This window comes from Nilaparvata lugens, chromosome 14 (genome assembly GCF_014356525.2).
Source record: "Nilaparvata lugens isolate BPH chromosome 14, ASM1435652v1, whole genome shotgun sequence".
Lineage (NCBI taxonomy): Eukaryota > Metazoa > Arthropoda > Insecta > Hemiptera > Delphacidae > Nilaparvata > Nilaparvata lugens.
Window position 1 is genome coordinate 18,011,579 of NC_052517.1, and position 26,476 is coordinate 18,038,054.

General features: G+C 33.9%; 1 protein-coding gene across 1 annotated transcript in view; it reads right to left on the bottom strand.

The window, feature by feature from the left end:
- The window catches only part of LOC111044254 (calmodulin-binding transcription activator 2), a 100,630-nt gene that overhangs the window by 66,613 nt on the left and 7,541 nt on the right, over positions 1–26,476 (bottom strand). Inside the window, exons 2-8 of the mRNA XM_039441187.1 lie at positions 22,522–22,593; positions 11,700–11,844; positions 7,482–7,528; positions 5,711–5,947; positions 4,155–4,331; positions 2,486–2,665; positions 600–779 (exon numbers count right to left, since the gene is read on the bottom strand). Of these exons, the coding sequence (XP_039297121.1) occupies positions 600–779; positions 2,486–2,665; positions 4,155–4,331; positions 5,711–5,947; positions 7,482–7,528; positions 11,700–11,844; positions 22,522–22,593 (1,038 nt within the window). The remainder of the gene's footprint in view (positions 1–599; positions 780–2,485; positions 2,666–4,154; positions 4,332–5,710; positions 5,948–7,481; positions 7,529–11,699; positions 11,845–22,521; positions 22,594–26,476) is intronic.

A 26,476-nucleotide genomic window follows, 5' to 3' on the forward strand; every position in this document is an offset into this window, starting at 1 on the left:
ACAGAAAGACAGACACCATCTCGTCTTATAGATGGATAGAAGATAGATAAATATTTATATTTGTCAATGAAGGAGGCATAATGCAGTAGTAATGGATTCCCATTACTTAAAAATATGTTTAGGGACCATCATCCAAGTACTGGAATGTATATGACTTGACCACCTTTGTTAACGAAACTCAATTGGAGGAGTCCTCTTTTTCAGGAGTCCTCTGCCGTCGCAGGTCTCGACTGTCGGGGCTGTACAAAAATTAGAGTGGCCTCAACTGTCGCCTAACGCAGGCGACATTTGAGGCCACTTTTTCAGGAGTGCTCTACCGTCGCTGGCCTCGAATGTCGCCGGTCTCTACCGTCGCTGGTCTCGACTGTCGCAGGACTCTTCTGTCGTTTGCCTCGTTTGACATCGACCCCTTTTATTCATTAAAATTTGAGAGGGAGACAGTTTTGGGCTATGCCTGTTGTCTTCTCCCAATCATATTATATTGTAATAATAATTAGTGATTGTCAATGAGATAAATAAATAACTATATTATATTAGTTAGTTAGACAAGTATATGAAAATGAATATACTAGATGAATATTAATTTATTTATTTCTCACCTCCATAGCTTCCTGCTTGGGTACAACAGGCTTCACATCCACAGAGGTTCGTTGTAGTTGGGAGTTGCCTCCTCCTCCTCCACCATTTCCTCCTCCTCCGGCTCTCATCTGATTGGTGCAGGTGACGAATGACGTCACAATGTTGGCCTGGTGGTGATGATGGACGGTTGCTGATGAAGCCTAAAATAATTAAATTATTTTAAATTCAAATTCATTTATTTGCCATAAAATAATACAGATTGATAAAATAAATATTCTAACTTATAAAATGGCCTACCGGCAAAGAACAACTTGTGCGCCGGCAGTGAGTTCGAACAACTAGATACAGCAAACAAATAAAATTACGGAAACCAGGTCACATCTCAATCCTTACAAACGATAAGACAAATTAACGAAATTAAAAGCAAATTAGGAACTCAGTAGACCAATACAAGGAAGCCATGACAAATATTTTTTAAATTTATAACACAAGAATGAAATACAACAATTAATAGAGAATGATTTCTCATTCAATTTTAGAGGGATATTTTAAAGTTGAATAATTGATAAGAGGATGAAGTTTAGTAGTTTTTTGTATACCATACACAATGAGATGTTGTTGCTCTGTTGCTAGATCGTATTTTCAAAATGTAGAATTAATAATTAACAAAATATTTCATCTTAATTATGAAATTAATGAAAAATATAATTTCTTGCTTAATAGAATATAATTGATTATTTTAAACGAAAATGAACAGTTAATATTACATCAATAAACCTGTATCAGCTACCGTCTATGGAAGGCATTGACAAGACAGAGGATCGGCAACGTTGTTCCACTATCTTTCTCCACTGCCATTAAAACGTGGACCTCACTATGGATTTTTCCATAATTTCCACCAAATCTGTATAATTAGAAGTTGCGGGCTTTAGAGACTCAATACAACAGTTCTTGAGCGAGTTCTCCAACCCAGGGAGTCACTAGTAGTAGTAGTATTGACAAGACAGAGGTTCGGCAACATTGTTCTCTTATTTTTCTCCACTGCCATTATAACATGGACCTCACTATAGCTGTTTCCATAATTTTCACCGAATCTGTATAACTAGTAGTTCTGTGAACAGTAGACCTCACGCAGTGTTCTCATCCACAAGTACCTGATTGAAACTATAGACCTTATGGAAATACAGCAATAGACTGGCTTCTCCACACATCTGTGTAATCACTTGTCAGCTGATTTATGATGAATAATTCTATAGTCTGATTTTTTACTCTAATATTGGCGTATGAAGGAGACTCCTTTTTCCTTTTATATTATCCTTGAAATGAAAAATTTCCAAAAACCTTGTATATATGTCGACGCGCAATTAAAAAAGGAACATACTTGTCAAATTTCATGAAAATCTATTACCGCGTTTCGCCGTAAATGCGCAACATATAAACATTTAAACATTTATACATTTAAACATTCAAACGTTTAAACATTTAAACATTAAAACATTTAAACATTTGATCATTCAAACATTCAAACATTTAAACATTTAAACATTTGATCATTCAAACATTTAAACATTCAAACATTTAAACATTTAAACATTAAAACATTTAAACATTTAAACATTTAAACATTAAAACATTTAAACATTTAAACATTTAAACATTTAAACATTAAAACATTTAAACATTTAAACATTTAAACATTAAAACATTTAAACATTTAAACATTTAAACATTTAAACATTTAAACATTTAAACATTTAAACATTAAGAGAAATGCCAAACTGTCGTCTTGAATCTTAGACCTCACTTCGCTCGGACAATTGGAAGTTGCGGGTTTCAAAGATTCAATAAAACAGTTCTTGAGCGAGTTCTTCTACCCAGGGGGTCATTAGCAGTGATTAAAATTTACCTGTGGCCTGTTAGTTTCATGATGCTGACTGGCTGCATGGGAGGTGGGAATGTGAGACTGGTTGCCGGAGTTGAGGATTAGCAGACCACCCGAGCTCTGGATCTGCGACAAGCTCAGCACCAGTGGGGCCCCCCCAGACGAGGCGGACGTTGTCACTGACGTCTGGTGGCCTTGCGACACCTGCAAAACACCGCAATTCATTGATAAATTACGAGCAAACATTAGAATTTATAAGAAGTGACGAGTAATCCAAGAAATTATAAAGATACACTACGATTAAAAATGATTATTCAAACTTCAATGGCCTTGAGAGACCTGGAAGATATGATGAAATCTGGATGAATAAGTGAAGTTTATAGTGTTGTTATTCAAACTTAGTGCCCTTGGGAGACCTGCAAAAAATAAGAAAATTTATAGAATTTGAAGAAATACTATGATAAATAGTGTCTATTTGAACTTTGGTGGCTTTGAGTGACCAAGAAAATTTGAATAAAATTGACAAAACTATTTGGAAACATTAGAATTTGTAGTAATTTCTTGAAAGGATGAGCCCAATTCCATATCAAATATGTTACAGATAGAAATTACTGGAATATTGCATTTATTCGAATGAATTATTATTATGAAACGAAAATCCCAATTAAATGTTGTAAATGACCCCGAAGACTTCTGCTACTGCAAATATTGACAACAGGGTAAACAACTAGATGGAAATTCGATGAGTGCTACTATCCAAAAATTATTTGCCAGCCCGGGAATCGAGCCCGGTACCTCCTGATTGCCAGTCAAGAATGCTTACCCTTACCTTACACGAAACTGACAATATATGGATAGCAGCGCTCATTTTTTACAAAGCCAAAGCGGCCGGTCAGTCTACAGATTGAAATTACCAAGATTTAACAATAATTATTTAATAAGAACTTAGGATTTAAAGAGTAATTATTCAAATACTATCCATGAATTGTCAGTTTCGTACAGGAGTTAGCATTCCTGACTAGCAATTACCGGGTTCGATTCCAGGGCTGGCAAATAATTTTTGAATAGTAGCGCTCATCGAATTTCCATCTAGCTGTTTACCCTGTTGTCAATATTTGCAGTAGCAGAAGTCTTCAGGATCATTTACAGTATTTAATTTCCATTTTCGTTCAATAATAAATTATTCATTAATTAGCATTAGAATGAATGCCATTTCTCATAAATTTCAGTGGCAAGGAAGAGAATCTGCAAAGCTGTTTTCCTATCTTTCTCCACACTCTGGAAGACTTATCCTATGGTGAGGTCCACGTTATAATGGCAGTGTTTGATTAGCAATGGTATTGCTATCCTTGTCTATCATTCAACAAAGCGGATATCACTATCTCTTTCTTGTTTTGCTCTGTTGCCAGATCTTCTTTTAACAATGTAGAATTAATAATTAATTAAGAGAATATCTCATCTTAATTATGGAGTTATTGAAGAAATAATTTCTTGCTTAATAAAATATAATTGATTATTTCAAACGAGAATGAACAGTTAATATTACATCGATAAACCTGTATGAGCCACCATCTTTAGAAGGCATTGACAAGATAGAGGATCGGCAACGTTGTTCTACTATCTTTCTCCACTGCCATTATAACGTGGAAGTCACTATAGGTAATGTATTATTCTAGGTGACTTCCGAACCCACCTGAGGATTGGTAATGAGAGCCTGATGGTGCAGATTATGGTTCTGCTGCTGATGATGATGCAGCTGATGTTGAAACATGGTTGTTCTGGTCTCCTGGACGCTGTGATGCTGTTGATTAACTGACATGATGCGGTGGTGATGATGCATCATGCTTGACGACCCTGTAGTTGATGATACCTTCAAGCAATATAAAATTAAAAATTAATTAAACATAATAAATTGATGATGATGAATAACAACTTTATTCGTATCATTTCCAAATCAATTAAACAAAGTACTTGGGAATTGATGAAAACCATAAATGGGATGTTCATATTAAATATATATGTAGAAAAATGAGATATTTATCTTTTACATTTTACCAAGTTAACAGAATTCTTAATAAGAGCCACCTGAAAATGATGTATCATGCTCTTGTCAAATCAATTCTGCAGTATGGCATAGTTGTTTGGGGAGGCTGTTTCAACAGCAACAAAGTCATATTGCTGAATTATTTGTAGCACAAAAACTGATAATTAAAACTATATTAAGCAAACCCAGGCTCTATCCAACGGATATGGTTTTTAGTGATTTTGAGGTCATGACTATACGTCAATTATACATAAAAACCGTAATTGAGTACTTAATAAAATATAGATCCGATTTTCCTCTCACAATAAACTCTACTATTAATTATTATAATCTAAGGGCCACTGCTAACAAATATGTAACCTATAACACTAATATTGAATGTATAAGGAGGCAGTTAATTTACATAGGTACTAAAATAATAAACCTTATTCCAAATCACTTTCTCATGGACAATAAGATCAGCGGAAAAATTAAACTGGTTATAAAAAACTGGACATACAGTAATTTCTTCTTCCATATGACTCGAGATTTCTGGTCCAGCATTGTTTTTTCAATTTTCAGTAGACTCGCTTACCTTTATTTTGCATACCTATTCCTCTGTTTTCTTCCTTCCCCCCATTTCTCCCTTCCCTTTTTCCTCATTACTTCTCTTCTCTTCTTTGCCTGCCTATTACATAGGAAACCATAGTTGGCTAGGTATCTTCCTCTCTTTTTTTCTCTTCTCCAACACACCCAACCACAAAGCCCATGGTTTTTTATATTTGTAACATTTTATTGTATTGTATTTTAAATAACTGAACTAAAAGTTATGTTTGGTCATTTTTAGTAGATTGAATAACTTTCTCAAAAATTGATAGTTTCAGAAAATTTCTATTTTACTATAACAACAATACCATGAAGAATCAATCTATCCTCTAAATCTCATGGATTTATCTCTCACCGAATTTGAAATGTTTTGTCCCAAAAATTTAAACTTTAGGCGCTCATATCTCAAAAAGTAATGATCGAAAAAATGTTTTCCTGAGAAAACTTTTTCATTTTGATAGCTTGATAGTATACAAATCGAAAAACTTTGAAAAATATCACCAGAAAAAAGTTTATTTTTAGCCTTTGCACAGCCTTAATTCAAATTATGAAAATTCAACAGCGACCTTAAATTTCTTATCACAAAAATTGATGAATTTTACCTTCAAAAATCATCTTACCTGGTTATTATTCTCAGTGGTCATCATGCCGCTATGCACTTCCTGCTTGCACTGGACGGTGGTCATGTTGGGTGTTTTGGCAGCACTGATGCGGCGCATCGGATGTGAACAGGCCTTGCCGTCTGCGCAGGTCGAGTCAGGACAGCCGCATTCCAAGGTTTTGCTCAATGCAGCCGCCCTCGCACACCGCTGCTTCTCCATCAGCTGGCTTACTATTGCTTCCACTGTTTCTGCCGTCTGTGGAGGATTAGTCCATGTTTCAGAGCCATATAGCAAAACTGGTATTTCAATAAATATGATATTGTAGCCGACTGGGTTGAGTGTGAATGTGAAAGGATGGTGTACATGTTTCAGAGCCATATAGCAAAACTGGTCTTGCATACAGAGTGTTTTTCTTTTTAATTATTATAATGAATCTAAAATCCCAATTAAATGCTGTAAATCACCCCGAAGACTTCTGCTATTACAAATATCGACAACAGGGTGAACAGCTAGATGGAAATTCGATGAGCACTACTATTCAAGGATTATTTGTCAATTGAATGAAAAAGACAAAGAAATTGTCAAAAACCACAGATTTATTGATACTTATAAAGACCGGTTTCGGTTATTACACCATTGTCAATTTCTGATAAACTTTGACAATGGTGTAATAACTGAAAACGGTCTTTCTAAGTATCAATAAATCTGTGGTTTTTGACAACTTCTTAGTCTTTTTTCATTCAATATGAATAATTACCACAATATCAACTTCTCCACTACACAAAAAAAATTATTTATTTGTCAACCCGTTCAATAATAATTATTATTAATTCATTAGCATTTGAATAATATTGCAATATCTCAGTAATTTCCATCTGTGTTTGTTTTTGTTTCAGTTTGTAAGAAAGTATATTCCATGTTTCAGAACCATAGAGCAAAGATGGTTTTTCAATAAATATGCTATCATAGTACTGGGGTGAGTATGAAAAATGTGGATTCCATGTTTCAGTGTCATATAGCAGAACTGGTTTTTAATGAATATGTTATTGTGGTACTGGGGTCAGGAGGATGGAGAATAAGATCGAAGCTTCAGGGCTATATGGCACAGCTGGTTTATTCATAATTATGGTCAGAGTCGATGATTCCTTGCCATTTAGCACAGCTGCTTCTACAATTAGTATCTGGTTTATTGGTAGGTGCGGAGAGGGATATATTCCATGTCTCACAGCCATAGAGCACTGCTGGTTTGTCTGTTATATCTAACAATGGGAGGAGGAGAAGGATGTTCAAGACCAGGAGTTGTAGGAAGAGGTGCAGATGGATGAGGAGGAGGAGGAGGAGGAGGAGGAGGAGGGGGAGGAGGAAGAAGAGAATGGAAAGGGAGAGGAGGGAGAATATAAGAAGGACAGAACTTTGTGAAAATAATTAGCCTAAGGACTGAAAATTCTGTAAATGAACTGAAAATGAGGAGGAGGAGGAGGAGGAGGAAGAAGAGAATGGAAAGGGAGAGGAGGGAGAATATAAGAAGGACAGAGCTTTGTGAAAATAATTAGCCTAAGGACTGAAAATGTAGTGAAGTGAACAACTACAAGACTCAACCTATTTGGGACTATGTGTAACCTTATCTAAATTTGGGAGAGGAATAGCACAAGGTTACCTTATTTTTTCTCTCCCTATCATTTTGATCTGATGATGTACTTATTGTATGATAGTATGAATAGATAATAAAAGATGTTCATAAACTACCCTTATCATGAGAAAATGTGAATAAATTTAATATTAGACTCACCGATATTTCTAATTCGTTATTGAGATCAGGTTCATCCTCACTGTAAACTATGAAAATAGAACGACAAAAAAAGATTATTCACAAAGTATTTAAAAATGTTTGTTTTATTCTAATTTTCATATTCAGACTAGCCGTCAGGCTCGCTTCGCTCGCCATATCCGTCTAGCCAGGGGGCTCCGCCCCCTGGACCCCCGACTGGATCGTCCAGGAATGAGATCAGCAGGCTCGCTTCGCTCGCCTGCATTTTTCATCTGAGAGTTTTTATCATAATTATGTTAGGACGATCCAGTCGGGGATCCAGACTAAACGTCTGGCTAAACGGATATGGCGAGCGAAGAGAGCCTGACTGCTAGTAATATAATATTCCCAGGATTGAAGTAGCAGTGCCCAATAAATTTTTCCGCGATAAATGCATTTAAATCTTCAACTTGGTGCCAACCTAACAAAGTCAACTCAACTTAATGCCAACCTGACAAAATTATTAATTTAGTTGCCAGTTAACAACTCTATCTAGATTATAGTTCTATAGAAACATATGATATGGAAATTTCAATTATAATTATTAAGAGATTGGGAGAAGAAGAATATACATGCTAAAAGACAAACTGTAAACCCTTAAAAACAACCCTTAGAGTTAAAATATTGCCAAAAGATTTCTTAGTGCGCCTCTAAAGGGCCAACTGAACATACCTAACAAATTTGAACGTTTTTGGTCCGGTAGATTTTTAGTTATGCGAGTGAGTGAGTGAGTGAGTCAGTCAGTGAGTGAGTGCCATTTCGCTTTTATATATATATATAGATTGTGATTTGGTGTAGAAAATTGAAATGGACATAACCTATGTTTAATATTTGGGCAATTTGAAACTAAATTGGGAAATTGAAGAAGTTTTGGACAATAGCCTGTTTTTCATTTTCCGATCGCTGTATGTTTTTGCTAACCTAATAAATAAGCTTTCATAATTAATAAATAAGCTTGCACATATAGTGCGGTCCACGTTATAATGGCGGTGGATAAAGATAGAAGAATAGCGATGCCGATTCTCTGCATTAATTAATTATATTTCCACACTGTCAAACACATAATTGGCATCGTTGTGGACCTAGAAAAGGATAGTAACACCGGCTTTGTCGAATAATAGACAAGGATAGCGAAACCTAAGTTGATCAAATACTGTCATTATAACGTGGACCTCACTATAGATACGGCCACCCTGTCTTTCGAAGGAGACGATAAGACGTCGGTCCCGACTAGCTAAAAAGTAGTCGTCATCTCTCATCATCATCCCTCTCACTCATTACCCACGCACAAGCCTGAGGGCTAATGTGGGTATCACCCTCAGTATTATTTATTATTATTATGGACTGAACAACAGGATAGTTGGATACTAGATCTTCATTTGCTGTAAAGTTATCATTTACTTACATAATTTAGCGAGGTGTCTAAAGGTGCGTACAGATATACGCGCCGCGAACATGAGCAATTCACTTTTAATATGCTGACTATATCTGTATTTTTACAGAAATGGTAAGATACAGATATAAAAAGCTTGGCATCAGCTGATTAAAAGTGAATTGCTCATGTTCGTGGCGCGTATATCTGTACGCACCTTTAGATCAATAACCGTATCATGTATACTATAATAAAGGAAAGAGCTGGCTTATACACGTAGGGGATAAATAAATTTATAGTCTATAGACTAAACAATAGAATACTACAGTTCAATAAATGAATATCAACACACATGATACAGTATCATTTCAACTTGATACACAACACCATAATTTGATACAAAACTTTCAAACTTTGAATTAATTCTACAAACCATGGCATATCTTCTTATGCTATCTTTTCTCTATGGTTAAAGTGAGATAATCCACAACTAACTACTGTTGATTATTGAAAGAAAAACATATTTGTATCATATTTTCTATCTATGAAGAACATTATATTATATCTATGCAAGCTTACACTAGTCCACAAGAAATGGGAGAAAGGAATTAGAGGAAGAAAAAAGGTGAGAGGATAGAGATGCAAATGCAATGAGTATTAATGAGCACAATCCATCCAGAGCTAGAGAGAGAGACTAATCACTTGAATAGAATTTCTAATTATTGAAGAGGTTCAAATTGAAATTCAATAATTGAGATTCAATAGGAACATGTACAAGGAATAGTTGTTCAAAAAGTATTGAAAAGCACAATCAATCCAAAGCCTGAGAGAAATTTATCACCAGAATAGAATTTCAAATTTCTAAAAATATTCAAATTATAATACAAAGCCAGAGAGAAATTAATCACCTGAATAGAATTTCAAATTTTTAAAGATATCCAAATTATAATACAAAGCCAGAGAGAAATTAATCACCTGAATAGAATTTCAAATTTTTAAAGATATCCAAATTATAATACAAAGCCAGAGATAAATTAATCATTTGAATAGAATTTCAAATTTCTAAAGATATTCAAATTATAATACAAAGCCAGAGAGAAATTAATCATTTGAATAGAATTTCAAATTTCTAAAGATATTCAAATTATAATACAGAGCCAGAAAATTAATCACTTGAGAAGAATCTCAATAAGTAGCCTAATGAAAAGCACAATTCATCCAAAGCCTAAGAGAAATGATTCACTTGGAGAGAATTTCAAATTTCTAAAGATATTCAAATTATAATACAAATAAAATTTTATAAGCAAAAAAACAATTGAGAGAGCATTTCAGAAGAGATAAACATTTCACTTGGGCTACAAAAATTTAGGTTATTCATCAAGCAAATAAACTCGAAGCGACTGGATTCAAAAGGTGCGTACAGATATACGCGCCGCGAACATTGAGCAGAGAATAGAATAGTTTTGGTTAGGTAAAAGAAATGAAAGAGAATGAGGCAAAAGAAATGGAAGAAAAGGATAGAAATTATGTGAAGTGGAGAATAGAGAATATGGAAGTGGATGAGATGAAAACATAAACATAAACAAAGTAATTTTCACCTCCCTATCATTTTCAAGATGTACTAATAATTGTAACAATGAATAAATAAACTGATAATAATGTATACTCTTCTTATAATCTTTATTTTATTATCAAACAAAAATCCTTATTGAATGCTGCAAATCACCCCGAAGATTTCTGTTACTGCAAATATTAATTGACAACAGGGTAAACAGCTAGATGGGAATTCTATGAGAGCTACAGTCCAAAAATTATTTGCCAGCCCTGGAATCGAGCCCTGTACCTCCTAATTGCTAGTCAGGAATGCGTACCCTTACACCAAACTGACAATCTCTGTCCCAATATTTGTAGTAGCAGAAGTCTTCGGGGTGATTTACAGCATTCAATTAGGATGTTCGTTTAATAATTATTATTCATTAATCAGCATTAGAACAAATGCAATTTCTAATTTATTCCCATATGTATATTAGTATTATGAATTCCAGAAATTGTATTTTAGAATGTTATATTTCCATTTTTTGATGATTAAAATTCAATTTAATTGATAGAAGTAAACATGTATAAAAAATAGAGTGGGACCAATAACAGATCCTAGCAGAACATCATGTTCCATTACTCAAGTTGCCACTAATTTACGTCTTCCATCTATTTGATAGAGAGTAGAATGTCTAATTCATGAGAAAATCCATGGTTCATTAGCTAGGAGATAGAAAAAGAAGCAAACAAGATTTCTAAGATCATTATGTTCTCATCAAAAGCCTTAGCGAAGTCTAAAAAAAACTCAAAAGTTCTCCTATTAGACGCAAGTAATGAGGAGGAGGAGGAGTAGGAGGAGAGGAGGAGGAGGAGGAGGAGGAGGAGGAGGAGTAGGAAAAGAAGAATGAGTGGACAATATTCTCAAGATTAATACAAAAGCATGTGAAAGTTTTTGCACAAAAGCAGAGAGAATGATAAATACAAGATAATATGGATGACTAGAGAAGAAAAAGAGATTGTAAAAATGAAGAGAGAGAGAAAGCGAGAGAGAGAAAGAGAGAGAGAGTGAGAGAGAGGTGGAAACCACACACTAGAGGAAAGAGAGAGAGAGAGAAAGGCAAGGAGAGTTTTAAACAAAAGCAGAGAAAATGACAAAGACAAGATAATGTGAATGACTAGAGAAGAAAATGAAATTGTATGAATAGAGAAAGAGAGAGGAAGAGAGAGAGGGTGAGACCACACACCAGAGTAGTGAGAGAGAGAAGATGAGGATGGTGTGCTGATTGACTCACACATGGGCTTCAGCTGAGACACCAATTCGTCTTTGGTCCACTCCTTCTTGTCGCCCCACAGTGCCACGCTGGGTGCGATCACTGCCAGCTTGTTGTCATCCGGGTAGGGCACATTCAGGTAGTGCACTAACACTATGTCAGGGTTCTGCAAACAGACGCCAAAAACGATTTAAAATGATTAAAAGTGATGGAAATTTGTTCAAAATATAAGAATAATGCACAGAATCCAGATCAAATAATATTTCCTAGGTTGAGGATCAAATATAATATTATTACGATGGTAGTAGACTATTAGCCCAATCAAATAGTACAATGGACCAAACAAGAATTATGTTCTGAAATCTTTTACGATCATGCGAATCAGGATTTGCATGAAGACAAAAGAATTGGTGATTGATTTTATTGTTTCAATCTGTCCATTCGGGTACTAGTGAGAGTAATGTATGGTTTCCCACCAAACTTTCTGAAAATTGTAGAGAATTCAATGCTCTTCATAAAAGGATGGAGCGAAAATATTGATTAAACAATTGATTTTGGAGATATCTTGTAAAAGCAGAAAAAAGTATGAAATTTTCGTGGTTTTCAGGCTGCCAAAAGATATGCCTTGAGAAATTTTGGTAGGAAACCATACATTACTCTTACTAGCACACGGATGTACCGATTAAAACAATAAAATCAATCACCTTAATTCATGTTTGGTCGGGGCACATTATAATGCCTATTGAATTGCACATAAAAAATCAGAAGGAATGATGGAGATGAGGGAAAGGAGAAGAAGAACTGAGTGGGAGGAGGAGGAGGAGGAGGAGGAGGAGGAGGAGGAGGAGGTGGTGGAGAAGGAGGAGGAGGAGGAGAAGGAGGGGAAGGCGGTAAATGAGAGAGGAGGAGGAGATGAAGGAGGAGAAGAAGGAGGTGAATTAGTTCTGGAACAGAGAGAAAAATGTTTAAAAAAATGGAGGAAATTTGATCAAAATTGAAGAAATCAACAGTGAAATAGAGAGAAAGAATCGAGAGAAGGAGGAGGAGAAGGAGGAGAGGAAGGAGGAGGAGCAGAAGAAGGAAAATGAGGAAAGAAGGAGGACAAGGGGTAGGAAAAGGATTATTTACTTTGTCTTATGTTTTTCTATTATATCAATATTATATTGAAGTGTGTGAATTGTTGCATATTCATTCAGCTTCTATTTTATCAACATTCCCGATATGTTGTTCATAATCGAAGTTTTTTAGTGAAATCTGTAATTTAATTTAGACATGAACTACATTATTCATTCCATAATTCTCCAGAATAAGCTATTCATATTCAAGAATATGCTATTCATATTCCAGAATACGCTATTCATATTCCAGAATAGCTATTCATATTATAGAATATTCTACTCATAATCCAGAATACACTATTCACATTCCAGAATACGCTATACATATTCCAGAATATGTTATTCATATTTATTTATTTTTCACATTTAACAATACACACATCGAATACATTCCATATACACTATTTCATAATACACTACTCATATTCAAGAACACTCTATTCATATTCCAGAATATGCTATCCATATTCCAGAATAGTTTATTCATATTCCAGAATACTCAATTCATATTCCAGAATACTCTATTCATATTACAGAATACTCTATTCATATTCCAGAATACCCTATTCATATTCCAGAATACACTATCTGTATTCCAGAATATGCTATTTATATTCCAGATTACTCTATTCATATTAAAGAATATGCTATTCATATTACAGAATACTCTATTCATATTACAGAATACTCTATTATTATATTCCAGAATACCCTATTCATATTCCAGAATACACTATTTGTATTCCAGAATATGCTATTTATATTCCAGAGTACTCTATTCATATTTTAGAATACGCTATTCATATTCCATGATGAAATAGCTGATGATACAATCAGAATTGAAAGAGAATATTCTAATAATGGAAACGTTTGAAGTGATTGACATTATCCTATGGGAAATATTAACAACACAATTTTTTTTTCAGAATTTGAGTTTCCAAGAGATACTAGGGCTTCCATACTCACTTTTATTCCCCGTATCTCTTCCTTTCCATTGAGAATGGAGGTGTATGATGTAGAGCCTTATTGTGATTCATGACATGTGTAGACACCGCGCTCTTATAGCATCACTCCGCCAAGTATTCACTTGACCCACTGTTCAAGCTCCACACATTCTTTCTTTTTTTTCACTTCTTCTTTTCCTCTTTTCTTGTCTTCTTCTTCTTCTAGTTTTTTTGTCCCAAACCTTCTCCCTTTTACTCCATCTTTCATCATCTTCATCATATTATTAGTACCAATTCTAGCATCTCTTTTCTTTTTTTGTTTGCATCTATGAAAGAGAGACTTTTTTGATAGAAGACTTTTCAAAAGAAGATAAAAATCTTCTTTTTTCAAGAGAGACTTCGTATTGACTGTGAACGAAATATTTTCCTGGATATTTCTTTTTCCGCTCATATTGTTTCCCTTTCAATCTCATTTTTCTAGGAGAATTGAAAGGGAATAGAAATCCAGTTAATAATAGTAAAAAAGGTTTCCAATTTATTTCCCTATAGTGAAGTCCACGTTATAATGGCAGTGGAGAAAGGTGGGTGAAAAGTAATGCCGATCCTCCGCCTTTGCACTGCCTATATCTGATTTATTTATTTATAATTTTTACAAAGTAGCACTGATTGGGAGAGAAAAACTAAGGATACTCCTTGTACCATTTTTCTCCCAAATTTTGATGATATTTTAAAAGTCCAAAATAGGGTTATGGTTTCACTTTTCTAGAATTTAGTCCATTTTCACTAAAAAACAACAGAAACTAAGAATTTTAAATTTTGATGGTTAAAAACAGAATAAAAAACAAAAATATCACACTCAAATCACCAATAATTTGAATATTTTTGCGTAATTTGACAAAATTTAGAGCCAAAAATAAATCAATTTATTTTTATTCGTCAGGAAGATTCCCGTAACTAAGTTTGAATATTTTGTTGATTGATTACATGTCTACATTGTCGGAAAACGATCTGGCAACATTGCAGAGCTAGAAAAGGATAGCACTATCTGCTTTGTGGATTGATAGACAAGGATAGCAACACCAATGTTAATCAAATACTGCCATTATAACGTGGAACTCACTATAGAACAAGATAGATTATTTCAAATTCATGTCTGAATCCGTCTCATTTTCGTTAATTCACCCGAAATAGCTAATAGCTAGAGGGATTGAAATCTATATAAAAAAGCGAAATGGTACTCACTCATTGAATGACTGACTCACTCACTCGCAGAACTAAAAATCTACCGGACCAAAAACGTTCAAATTTGGTAGGTATGTTCAGTTGGCCCTTTAGAGGCGCACCAAGAACGGATTTGGGAACGGATTTATTTCCAAATAAATGCCCAAAATCTGAGTTTTTCCATCGTTTTTTTAGCGTTCTCTCAGCTTTATCGAGAATAAACAGAAAATGCTCAAATTCAGCTCAGCTAGGGTGAAATAATGTTGCGTTAGAAGGAATTTGAAATAACGCCAAAGATACGCCAAAAATTAGCGGTTTTTTTGCGTTTTATCAGTTCTTTCATCAAGTGATAGACAGAATATGATCAAATTTGGTACAGAGGTTTAGCTAGGGTCTAACAATTTTGTAATAAGATGACTTTGATATGTCATCAAAGATACGCCCAAAATCAGCGTTTTTCCAACGTTTTCACAGCTTTTCTGCGTTTTCTCAGTACTTTGACTTTCTGATGGAATGAAGCATGCTCAAATGAAAAATGCAGGCGAGCGAAGCGAGCCTGCTGATCTCATTCTTGGACGATCCAGTCGGGGGTCAAGGGGGCGGAGCCCCCTGGCTAGACGGATATGGCGAGCGAAGCGAGCCTGTCGGCTAGTATTATATATGTTAACTGTTTATTGAAATTGTATTTTGGAACAAATAAATTGGAATTGAAAACTCCATTCGAATTTTTTCTTCCTTCAACTCAAATTTGCTATTTTTGATTTGTCACTTCTTGATAATTTATGGGAGATTTATTGAGATTCCATGGAGTTCCATGGAAAATTATTGTAGAATGATGTCTATTTACTTCTCTCAATCAATTATTTCAACTGGGCATGTTAACTATGAATTGAGGATTAAATAAAAACAAAATGATTGATAGGATCCCACTTTGAATTCCCTGTCTTTCTATCATTATTATGTCTCTTCACTTCCTTCTTCTTCATTATTGAAGAAGTAATGCCACAATACATAAATTATCTATGTATACATTTTCTCCATTCTTTTCCTTCGCTTTCTTCTTCTTCTCCTCCTCCTTTTTCTTCTTCTTCTTCTTCTTCTTCTTCTTGAACTACATCATAATCTCATCATTCATGTTTAGAGAGAGAGCGCTCCTTAACCCTTAACCTACCACAAGGCGCTTGCTTTAACAACGTCTATTGATTATTCAAATTTTCCCGCTTATTATATTGTCATGCTACCTTCAACTTTTCCAACTTACACTTCTTCTTCTTCTTCTTCTTCTTCTTCTTCTTCTTCTTCTTCTTCTTCTTCTTCTTCTTCTTCTTCTTCTTCTTCTTCTTCTTTTTCTTCCTTTAGTTCTTCTTTCATTCAACCTTCTGCTTTTCCTCAATGCTACTTCATATGATAAATAATAAATAATGTGAAATATTTCTTCTACGTTTGGTTTAGAAGCATCCAAATTCGAAAATGTACTTAATGAAAATACTTGATGACTGAAAATGTAGTGAAGTGAACAACTACAAGACTTGACCTATTTGGGATCATGTGTAACGTTATCTAGATTTGGGAGAGGAATAGCACAAGGTTACCTTATTTTTTCTCTACCTATCATTTTGATAATGTACTTATTGTATCAATCAATAAAGAAAAAATAAATTGAATTTTTCAACTCTTGATTTTTTCATCTAGTTCTACTAATACTTTGTTAATCAAAAACTCTATCACTTTTCCATCGCATAAAAATCATCATAATCTTCATCTTCTACTTCTTTATGATTATCATAATCATTCACTTCTTCATCTTCTACTTCTTCTTTTCTCCTCTTCTTCCACTCCTCATCGTCCTCGTTTTTTTATTTTTATTATACTTTTCTATTCTTCTACCTCTACTTCTAAAAGAAGGAAGAGAAGAAGAAGAAGAAGAGGAAGAAGAAGAAGAAGAGGAAGAAGAAGAAGGAGAAGAGGAAGGAGAAAAAGAAGAAGTAGTCGGGAATCAAGATAACTGAAGATAACTCAATTCATGACCGAATCATGAAGAAGAAGAAGGAGAAGAAGAGGAAGAAGAAGGAGAAGGAGGAGAAGAAGAAGAAGAAGAAGAAGAAAAAAAGAAGAATAAGAAGAAGAAGAAGAAGTAGTCGAGACTCCATTGAAGATAACTCAATTCATGACCACATCAATTTGTCTGACACGCAAGCTCTTTCATGATATATTATTCTCTTTCATATATTATCATGTAATAGGCAAAATAACACATGAATTCTACACACAGTAACATTCACTTCAAAACCGACAGCAATCCTAATAGGATAACATCAAAGCTTCTCATTTAAACTACACTGACAATTTCGAATAAATATCAGTATATATAGTGACGTCCACTTTTAATCAGCTGATTATATCTGTAATTTTACAGAAACGGTAAAATACAGTTATAAAAAGCTTTGCATCAGCTGATTTAAAGTGAATTCCTATGTTTGGTTTTAAAACATCTAAATTTAAAAATTTACATTGTGAAAATAATTGAAGGCTGAAAATGTAGTGAAGTGAACAACTACAAGACATAACCATAGAGAAACAATAGCTTAAGTAGATATCACATGGTATAGGGCGTTTATGTCGCAACTTTTACTGTTATCTCAAGCCGATAGTTCATGTAATTCTTTCTCGTGAAGCTGTGTGACACTGGTAGTCTCTCATATTGTGCCGTTCTTACAATACCACCCCAACAAAACAGTAAAAATCGACAATAATCGACAGTAATCGGCTTGAGATAACACTAAAAGTTGCGACATAAACGCCCTATACCATGGGATATCTACTTACGCTGTTTTTTCTCTATGACATAACCCATTTTGGACTATGTGGAATAGCACAAGGCTACCTTATTTTTTCTCTCCCTATCATTTTTATGATGTACTTTTTGTATGAATTGATAAAGATATCCCATGGTTTTTTAAAGAATTGCTCTCATGTTCGCGGCGCGTAAATCTGTACGCACCTTAAGAGAGTATAATCAGTTCCACGTTATAATAGCAGTGTTTGATTAGCAATGGTGTTGCTATCCTTGTCTATCATTCAACAAAACAGATAACGCATCTCTTTCTTGCTTTGTTCTGTTGCCAGACCGTCTTACAACAATGTAGAATTGATAAATTCAACCAAATATTTCATCTTAATTATGAAAATTCATCATAAAATTATTGAAAAATATATAACCTTGCTAAATAAAATATAATTGATAATTTTAAACGAGAATGAACAGTTAATATTACATCAATATTCCTGTATCAGCTACCGTCTATAGAAGGCATTGACAAGACAGAGAATCGGCAACGTTGTTCTCCTATCTTTCTGCACTGCCATTATAACGTGGACCTCACTATAGTAGGCTCCTTTAAAGAGCTATACACACATGTCGTGACATGATGGAGTTATCCTTAAGTAAATCTAAAGTAGGACTTGAAAATCAATTTCTCATTTCACAAACATATGTGATACATACATACAAACATATATCTTCTCATATATATAATATATGAGAGTGGTTTATAAGCGTGATAAAAGCTATGAGCTTGTGATATTCACTTGAAATCATATCAAACTTCTTCTTCTTCTTCTTCTTCTTCTTCTTCTTCTTCTTCTTCTTCTTCTTCTTTTTCTTCAAGAAAGTATTTGAATACATTTATCTATCATTTATGCTGGCTTGAGCATTATTTCATTCTCAATTTATTTATTTTATTCATTTATTGTATAAAACACTATAATCATAATACAATTATGACATTGGAGGAAAAACTAGGTTGAGCCTGTACTATCTCTCCAAAAATTTTGATAAAATGCTAATGTTGTCCAAAAGTTGAGATTATGTAATCACACACTGCTTCGCCACTTGATTTTCGGTCCAGGAATAATGAATTGAAAATTTTGAATTTTGTAGGTTGATTTTATACTCTAAATGAATCGCAGAATGCATCACAATAAATAAAAAACTTTAAAAGTATTGCACTTATTTGAAAAATTTGAATACAAAATCAAAAACCTACTCACTATTAGTAGATTACGATCTGGAAGATGTATTTTGATATTATATTATAATAATTACAATAATTGATAATATTAGAACCAACCATTCAATGAATCACAAGAAGTTTGAGCTGAAGTCTTTTCGAACGATAAGAACGAGAAATGCAATTTTTATTTCCTTAATGAAATATTATGTTGTATCTACATGAATCAGCTCAATTTGGATCATTTATTTTTATACTAGCAGTCAGGCTCGCTTCGCTCACCGTATCCGTATAGCCAGGGGGCTCCGCCCCTGGACCCCCAACTGGATCATCCAAAAATGAGATCAGCGGGCTCGCTTCGCCTGCTCTTTCCATTTGAGCATGCTTCATTCCATCAGAAAGTCAAAGTATTGAGAAAACGCAGAAAAGCTGAGAAAAACGTTGGAAAAACGCTGATTTTGGGCGTATCTTTGATGAAATATTAAAGCCACCTCATCACAAAATTTTTAGATCCCAGCCAAACCTATGTACCAAATTTGAACATTTTCTGTCTATTACTTGATGAAAGAACTGAGAAAACGCAAAAAACCGCTAATTTTGGGCGTATCTTTGACGTTATTGCAAATTCCTTCTAACACAACATTATAACACCCTAGCTGAGCTTCTGTAGTAAATTTGAACATTTCTGTTCATTTGTTTTCGATAAAGCTGAGAAAGCGCAAAAAAACGCAGATTTTGGGCGTATCTTTGGCGTTATTTCTAATTCCTTCTAACACAACATATTATTACACCCCAGCTGAGCTTCTGTAGTGAATTTGAACATTTTCTGTTCATTTCTTTTCGATAGAGCTGAGAAAGCGCAAAAAAACGCTGGACAAAAACGCAGATTTTAGGCGTATCTTTGGCGTTATTTCAAATTCCTTCTAACACAACAGTATTACACTAGCTTAGCTTCTGTACTAAATTTGAACATTTTCTGTTCATTTGTTCTCGATAAATCTGAGAAAAAGCAAAAAACGCTGGAAAAACGCAGATTTTGGGCATATCTTTGACGTTATTGGAAATTCCTACTAACACAACATTATAACACCCTAGCTGAGCTTCTGTACTAAATTTGAACATTTTCTGTTCATTTGTTCTCGATAAAGCTGAGAAAACGCTAAAAAATGCTGGAAAAATGCATATTTTGGGCGTATCTTTTCCAAATCCGTTCATAGTGCGCCTCTAAAGGGCCAACTGAACATACCTACCAAATTTGAACGTTTTCGGTCCGGTAGATTTTTAGTTCTGCGAGTGAGTGAGTCAGTCAGTGAGTGAGTGCCATTTCGCTTATATATATATATATATATATATAATATATATATATATATAGCACATAACAGAAGACACTTTCAAGTTTGTAATATGAATTAAAACAGGAGACACGATATAAATAAATTGAAAACACTTAAAAACCTACATTGGAAATGGGGGAAATTTTCGGAGACTGAGTCTCCTTTCTCAAACGAGCACAGACTGCAGTTTTGCAGTTTTGACACGACCGTTGAATTCAAAACTGCAGTCTGTGCTCGTTTGAGAAAGGAGACTCAGTCTCCGAAAATTTCCCCCATTTCCAATGTAGGTTTTTAAGTGTTTTCAATTTATTTATATCGTGTCTCCTGTTTTAATTTATATTACAAACTTTAAAGTGTCTTTTGTTATGTGCTATATATATATATATATATTTAATTTTGTTTATTTTAATTTTTAATTTTATTTTTTTAGTTTTATTTATTTGGGACTATGTGCACCTCATCTACATTTGGGAGAGGAATAGCACAAGGTTACCTTATTTTTTCTCTCTCTATCATTCTGATGATTCACTTATTGTATAAATAATATATTTATTCTATAGATGGAACAAACAATACAATGCTCGGGAAAGAAAAAAACAGGCTATTGCCCAAAACTTCTCCAATTTCCTAATTCAGTTTCAAATCGTCCAAATATTATGTAGGTTATTAAAATATTCATGGTTGTCTTGGAGAAAGTATTTTTGTCATAGTCTTTCAATCTCAGCTGTTTTCCATGCATGAAATCAAGCCGGTAAACAGCTGTTTGCAGAACAAATAAACATATGATTCTCATTACTCTACTGTAATGAAACCATATGTTTTCTTGGCAGCCGAATATGTTTCCTAGTTCCGAAATAGGAACAGCAAAACTGCTACAAAAAAACCACCTTCAGCGCTCCAGGTAGAAGTTTTGTCAACTTCCACAAAATTCCTGATTCATAATTTGTAAACTAGGTTATGTTTATAGAATGCATGTAGTAACTTCAGCACAAGCAGGTAATGTTTTGTATTTCTCAATTATTGACCGAGCGAAGTGAGGTCTAAGATTCAAGTCGACGGTTTGGCATTTCTCTAAATGTTTGAATGTTTAAATGTTTATATGTTTTTATGTTGCGCATTTACGGCGAATCGCGGTAATAGATTCTCATGAAATTTGACAGTTATGTTCCTTTTTTAATTGCGCGTCGACGTTTATACAAGGTTTTTGGAAATCTTGCATTTCAAGGATAATATAAAAGGAAAAAGGAGCCTCCTTCATACGCCAATATTAGAGTAAAAATCACACTATAGAATTATTCATCATAAATCAGCTGACAAGTGATTACACAGATGTGTGGAGAAGCCAGTCTATTGCTGTATTTCCATAAGGTCTATAGTTTCAATTAGGTACTTGTGGATGAGAATACTGCGTGAGGTCTACTGTTCACAGAACTACTAGTTCTTCTTTAGATTATTAAGACAAAAAATAGTGTAGGTTACTTGGACGTGAATGTCTTTTGCAGTGCTTGAATGAAATTCTAGTCTGGGCTAACGTCTCGACCAGAAACATCATTCTCGCCTGCAAAAGGCCCCTTTCCGTCCATGTGACGTAAGATACTATAAAAAAAGTTTTAGTAAGTCTCAGCATGTACAAAATGAATGAAAACCCTTCACAATAATATTGTTGTTCGGACGTTATATGAATGTTCCCCTTTATTGTCTGGCGTTGTGTGGTGGAGGGGGCAATTAAGGGGTGATGCGTATAGCATAATCGCCGCCAGTTGCCGATTGACAGCCAATCGAACAGCTCACTTCTCGCAATGTCGAATTTCTGCAGTGATCTATTGTTGTTAAGTGATCTATTGATTGTTTATTGTGATTTATTACAAGTGTCGTCTCGTCTCGTATCATGATCTGGACCCGGGATCCTGGAAGCAAGGAGGATTTGGACATGAAGGTAGGCCTATGTTATTGTGCACTTAGCCATTTAAATTGTTCAACTTGCTACCCGACGCCAGACAACCCAAAAGTTCTCGATGTAATTGATACAGTCCACAAACCAGAGTGCTGTTTGAGCCAGCCTCTGTTGAATTAAACAATTGTAATGCCTGTTGGTTCCTCCCCAATCATTTTAATGATTTGTTTTTTATCGAAGTAAATAATAATAAAGTATGAAGTAAAGTGATGAAAGATTTCAAATTTCAATATAAAATACAAAAAATATATAATAGATTTACCTGTAAAAGCCAGTAACACCTTCTATGGAATGTAGGTAGAATTGCCGAATGGACGTAACAACCATAAATGCACTGAAATTAAAGAGAAAAATTATTTTAATTAAACATTTTATTACGGATACATTCAGAATATTCTGTTAAATAAATATAATGTTGATGTTTATGAACATGTAATCATGTAAACATGAGAAACTGACTTTGAAACGTGACCTTATAATAGTCAATTCACTCTAAAGGTGCGTAAAGATATACGCGCCGCGAACATGAGCAATTCATATTGAATGAAAAAGACTAAGAAATTGTCAAAAAACCACTGATTTATTGATGATTAGAAAGACCGGTTTCGGTTATTACACCATTGTCAATCTCTGATAAACTGCCGTTTATATCTGCAGTTTATCAGAGATTGACAATGCTGTAATAACCGAAACCGGTCTTTCTAATTATCAATAAATCAGTGGTTTTTTGACAATTTCTTAGTCTTTTTCATTCAATATGAATAATTACCACAATATCAACTTCTCAACTACACAAAAAGTGAAAAAAATGAGCAATTCACTTTTAATCAGCTGATGCCAAGCTTTTTATATCTGTATCTTACCGTTTCTGTAAAAATACAGATATAGTCAGCTGATTAAAAGTGAATTGCTCATGTTCGCGGTGCGTATATCTGTACGCACCTTTATATATCTACTTATGAATAACTCTTATTTATTACCCTCATTTCTATGTATAATAATAATATAACTTATTTATTCTTTATTTTATTTATCTATTAGCAGGCAGCACGTGCTCTGCAAGAAACAAATTAAAAAATTGACAAGCTGAAAACTTGACCTACTGGGATCTTGAAGAATTGAAAATAGGCCTATAACCATCCTCGGTTAATGAAGAGTCTATATGCAAAATGTGAAGTTAATGAGTTGAGTAGTTGAGACGTGATGATGCGTCATTCGTGTATTTCCTATCCCCTACAACTATAAGCCAGTTCTTTCCTTTAATTTATATTATAGACTGGCAGGTAACCTATGCTCTGCAAGGTTCCAATTGAACTTGACAAAATGAAAACTTGGCTAACTGAAATAATGAAGAATTGAAAATAGGCCTATAACCATCCTCGGTGAATTAAGAATATATATGCAAAATGTCAAGTTAATGAGTTGAGTAGTTGAGACGTGATGATGCGTCATTCGTCAATTAAAATAAATGAATTTCCTAAGCCAACTATTTCCTATATTATAATATTATGGATTGATAAATATTATAGACCATATTCTTGGGGAAGTATAAAAATAAATTAATGAGAAAAAAGATTGAATCAGCATTGAATTGGGATGATATTATATTGTAATGTAACTACATAAATCAGCGGTGTTTCAACAAATAATTGTCGATTCTCTGAGAAGGATAGAAAAAGTAGCAGTGTATTGATTTATTGATTGAGTACTTTATTTATGTAGATTACAATATATACTGGCTTATACACTTAGCAGTGTATTGATTTATTGATTGAGTACTTTATTTATGTAGATTACAATATATACTGGCTTATACACTTATATACAATAGCTTACAATACAGCAACATTATAGATGAATTTACATAATATAGACTAAGAAAATAATTATTGAACTGTATATGATATGAAAAAGTAATTTGTAATATAATAACTATAGATAATTATATTGTAATGCATGTACATAAATTGGCGGAGCTTTGGACATATCAATGTCCATTCTTCGGAAAGAATATTAAAAATATCCTCCCACTAACTCACTACGAAGAAAAAGAAAAGGGGGGAAAAAAGAAAAAAAAAGGCGCAAAAGAGAGAGAGAGAGATGAAGAGATATTTTATAATTTGAAGGGAGAGAGAGGAAATGTGAGATGAAAAAACAAGGTAACAGGTGTAATAAAAGCGGGTAGAAATTAACTGTTGAAAGCGGTTTTGTTTCACAAGGGGAAGAATTATATTAAATGTGGTCGTGAAGCTAGTAGGGAAGAAAAAGGGAGATGAGGGTTGTAAGGAGGAGGAGGAGGAGTGGGAGAAGGAGGTAGCGGAGGAGAAACAGAAGGGGGAGGAGGAGGAGGAGAAGGTGGAAGAGAGGTGGAGCAGGAGGAAAAGGAAGAAAAGGAGGAGTAGGAGGAGTGGGAGGATGAGGTTTAGAAGTGAGTGGAAAGGAAGGAGGAGGAGGAGGAGCAGAATGAGTAGGAGGAAGAAGAGAAGAAACAGGAAAAGGAGAGGATTAAGGAGGAGGATGAGTAGGAGGAGGAGTAGGAGGAGTAGGAGGATGAGGTGTTGAAGTGAGGGTGAGGAAGAAGGAGAAGAAGGGGTAGGTGATAGAAAAGGAGAAACAGGAGGGAATTGAGAAAGAGGGTGGAGAGAATGAGGATCATAGACATCTTTTCTTGGTGAATATAATATTTGAGGTGGATTTGATAATATTATGAACAAGAATTAACTATATTATTGGATTGAGATTCATAGTATTTTCAAAGTTTGAGATTTTCTGATTATTTTTAATCGATTTTATTCATTTCAGAAGTATTTTTTCAATTTAAAACTGATTTTTCATGTTTTGAATTGTAATTGAAAAATGTTGTAGTGACACCTAACGTGCAAACGTGTTATTAACAAAATGTAAATAACTTAATCCTTATAGATTCTATTATATTGAACAGAACTTGACAAACACATATGTTTATCATGTGTATGATTAGTTATGTTCAATCTTATAGAATCTATAAGGATTAAATTATCAAAATTCTGTTAATAACTTTGGTGTAAAAGCAGCTATAACCTGGCTACATTTGATATGTTGTATAAATTGGAATTGGACCTATTTTGGGCGTAAGCATTTGGCATTTCTCTGAAGTTGTGTGACTCTGAATGATAATGATGGAATAGATAAATAAATAAAAACACTTCACTGATGATCTACTTTTGTACAAATAATTAGAAACAATATAGAAACTAAATAACTAATAAACTTATTCTCAACTAGAAATGACCTAAGTTATGGTTGAAACTAGTCCTTGTAATATTTTGAAGTTTTCAACAATGAAGGGTACTACAAGTTTTCATATTGTTTTTATTAATAAATAAATAAATAAATATACAGGATGACTTGAATCACAACTATCGAATATAGAAGGCGATGAAAATAGACAAATGGGATGGGACAGTGTCATTAAAAATCATGTTTTTGGACTCAGGGTACCTTGAAACGTATAGAAAACTTGAAATTGGGGTACCTTAATTTTTTTGGAAAGCAATACTTTCCTTACCTATGGTAGTAGGGCAAGGAAAGTAAAAAGTGGCTAGGGAAGAAAATTGTGAGAAAATGTTTTCAATATGACTAGATAAGGCGGAAAAACGGCAGAAAAACACACTTGTCAATATAGGAAGATGCATACCAGTAGTAGAGTTTGTAAATTAAAGAACTACAAGACTTGACCTATTTGGGACTATGTGTAATCTTATCTAAATTTGGGAGAGGAATAGCAAAAGGTTACCTCATTTTTCTCTCCCTATCATTTTGATTATGTACTTATTGTATCAATCAATGAATAAAAGATCAAAATAAAAATAAAAATGGAAATAAAGAATAAATAAATGAGAAGATAAAAATATCAAAGATGAAACAGAAGGAAAGAGAAGTGAAGAGAGAAATTGGGGGTTGATGAACAATAAATTAAATACAGATTGAGGTATTCATAAGAGAACAGTAGTTTTATTGATTGATTGATTGAGTACTTTATTTATGTAGATTACAATATATACTGGCTTATACACTTATATACAATAGCTTACAATACAGCAACATTATAGATGAATTTACATAATATAGACTAAGAAAATAATTATTGAACTGTATATGATATGAAAAAGTAATTTGTAATATAATAACTATGGATAATTATATTGTAATGCATGTACATAAATTGGCGGAGCTTT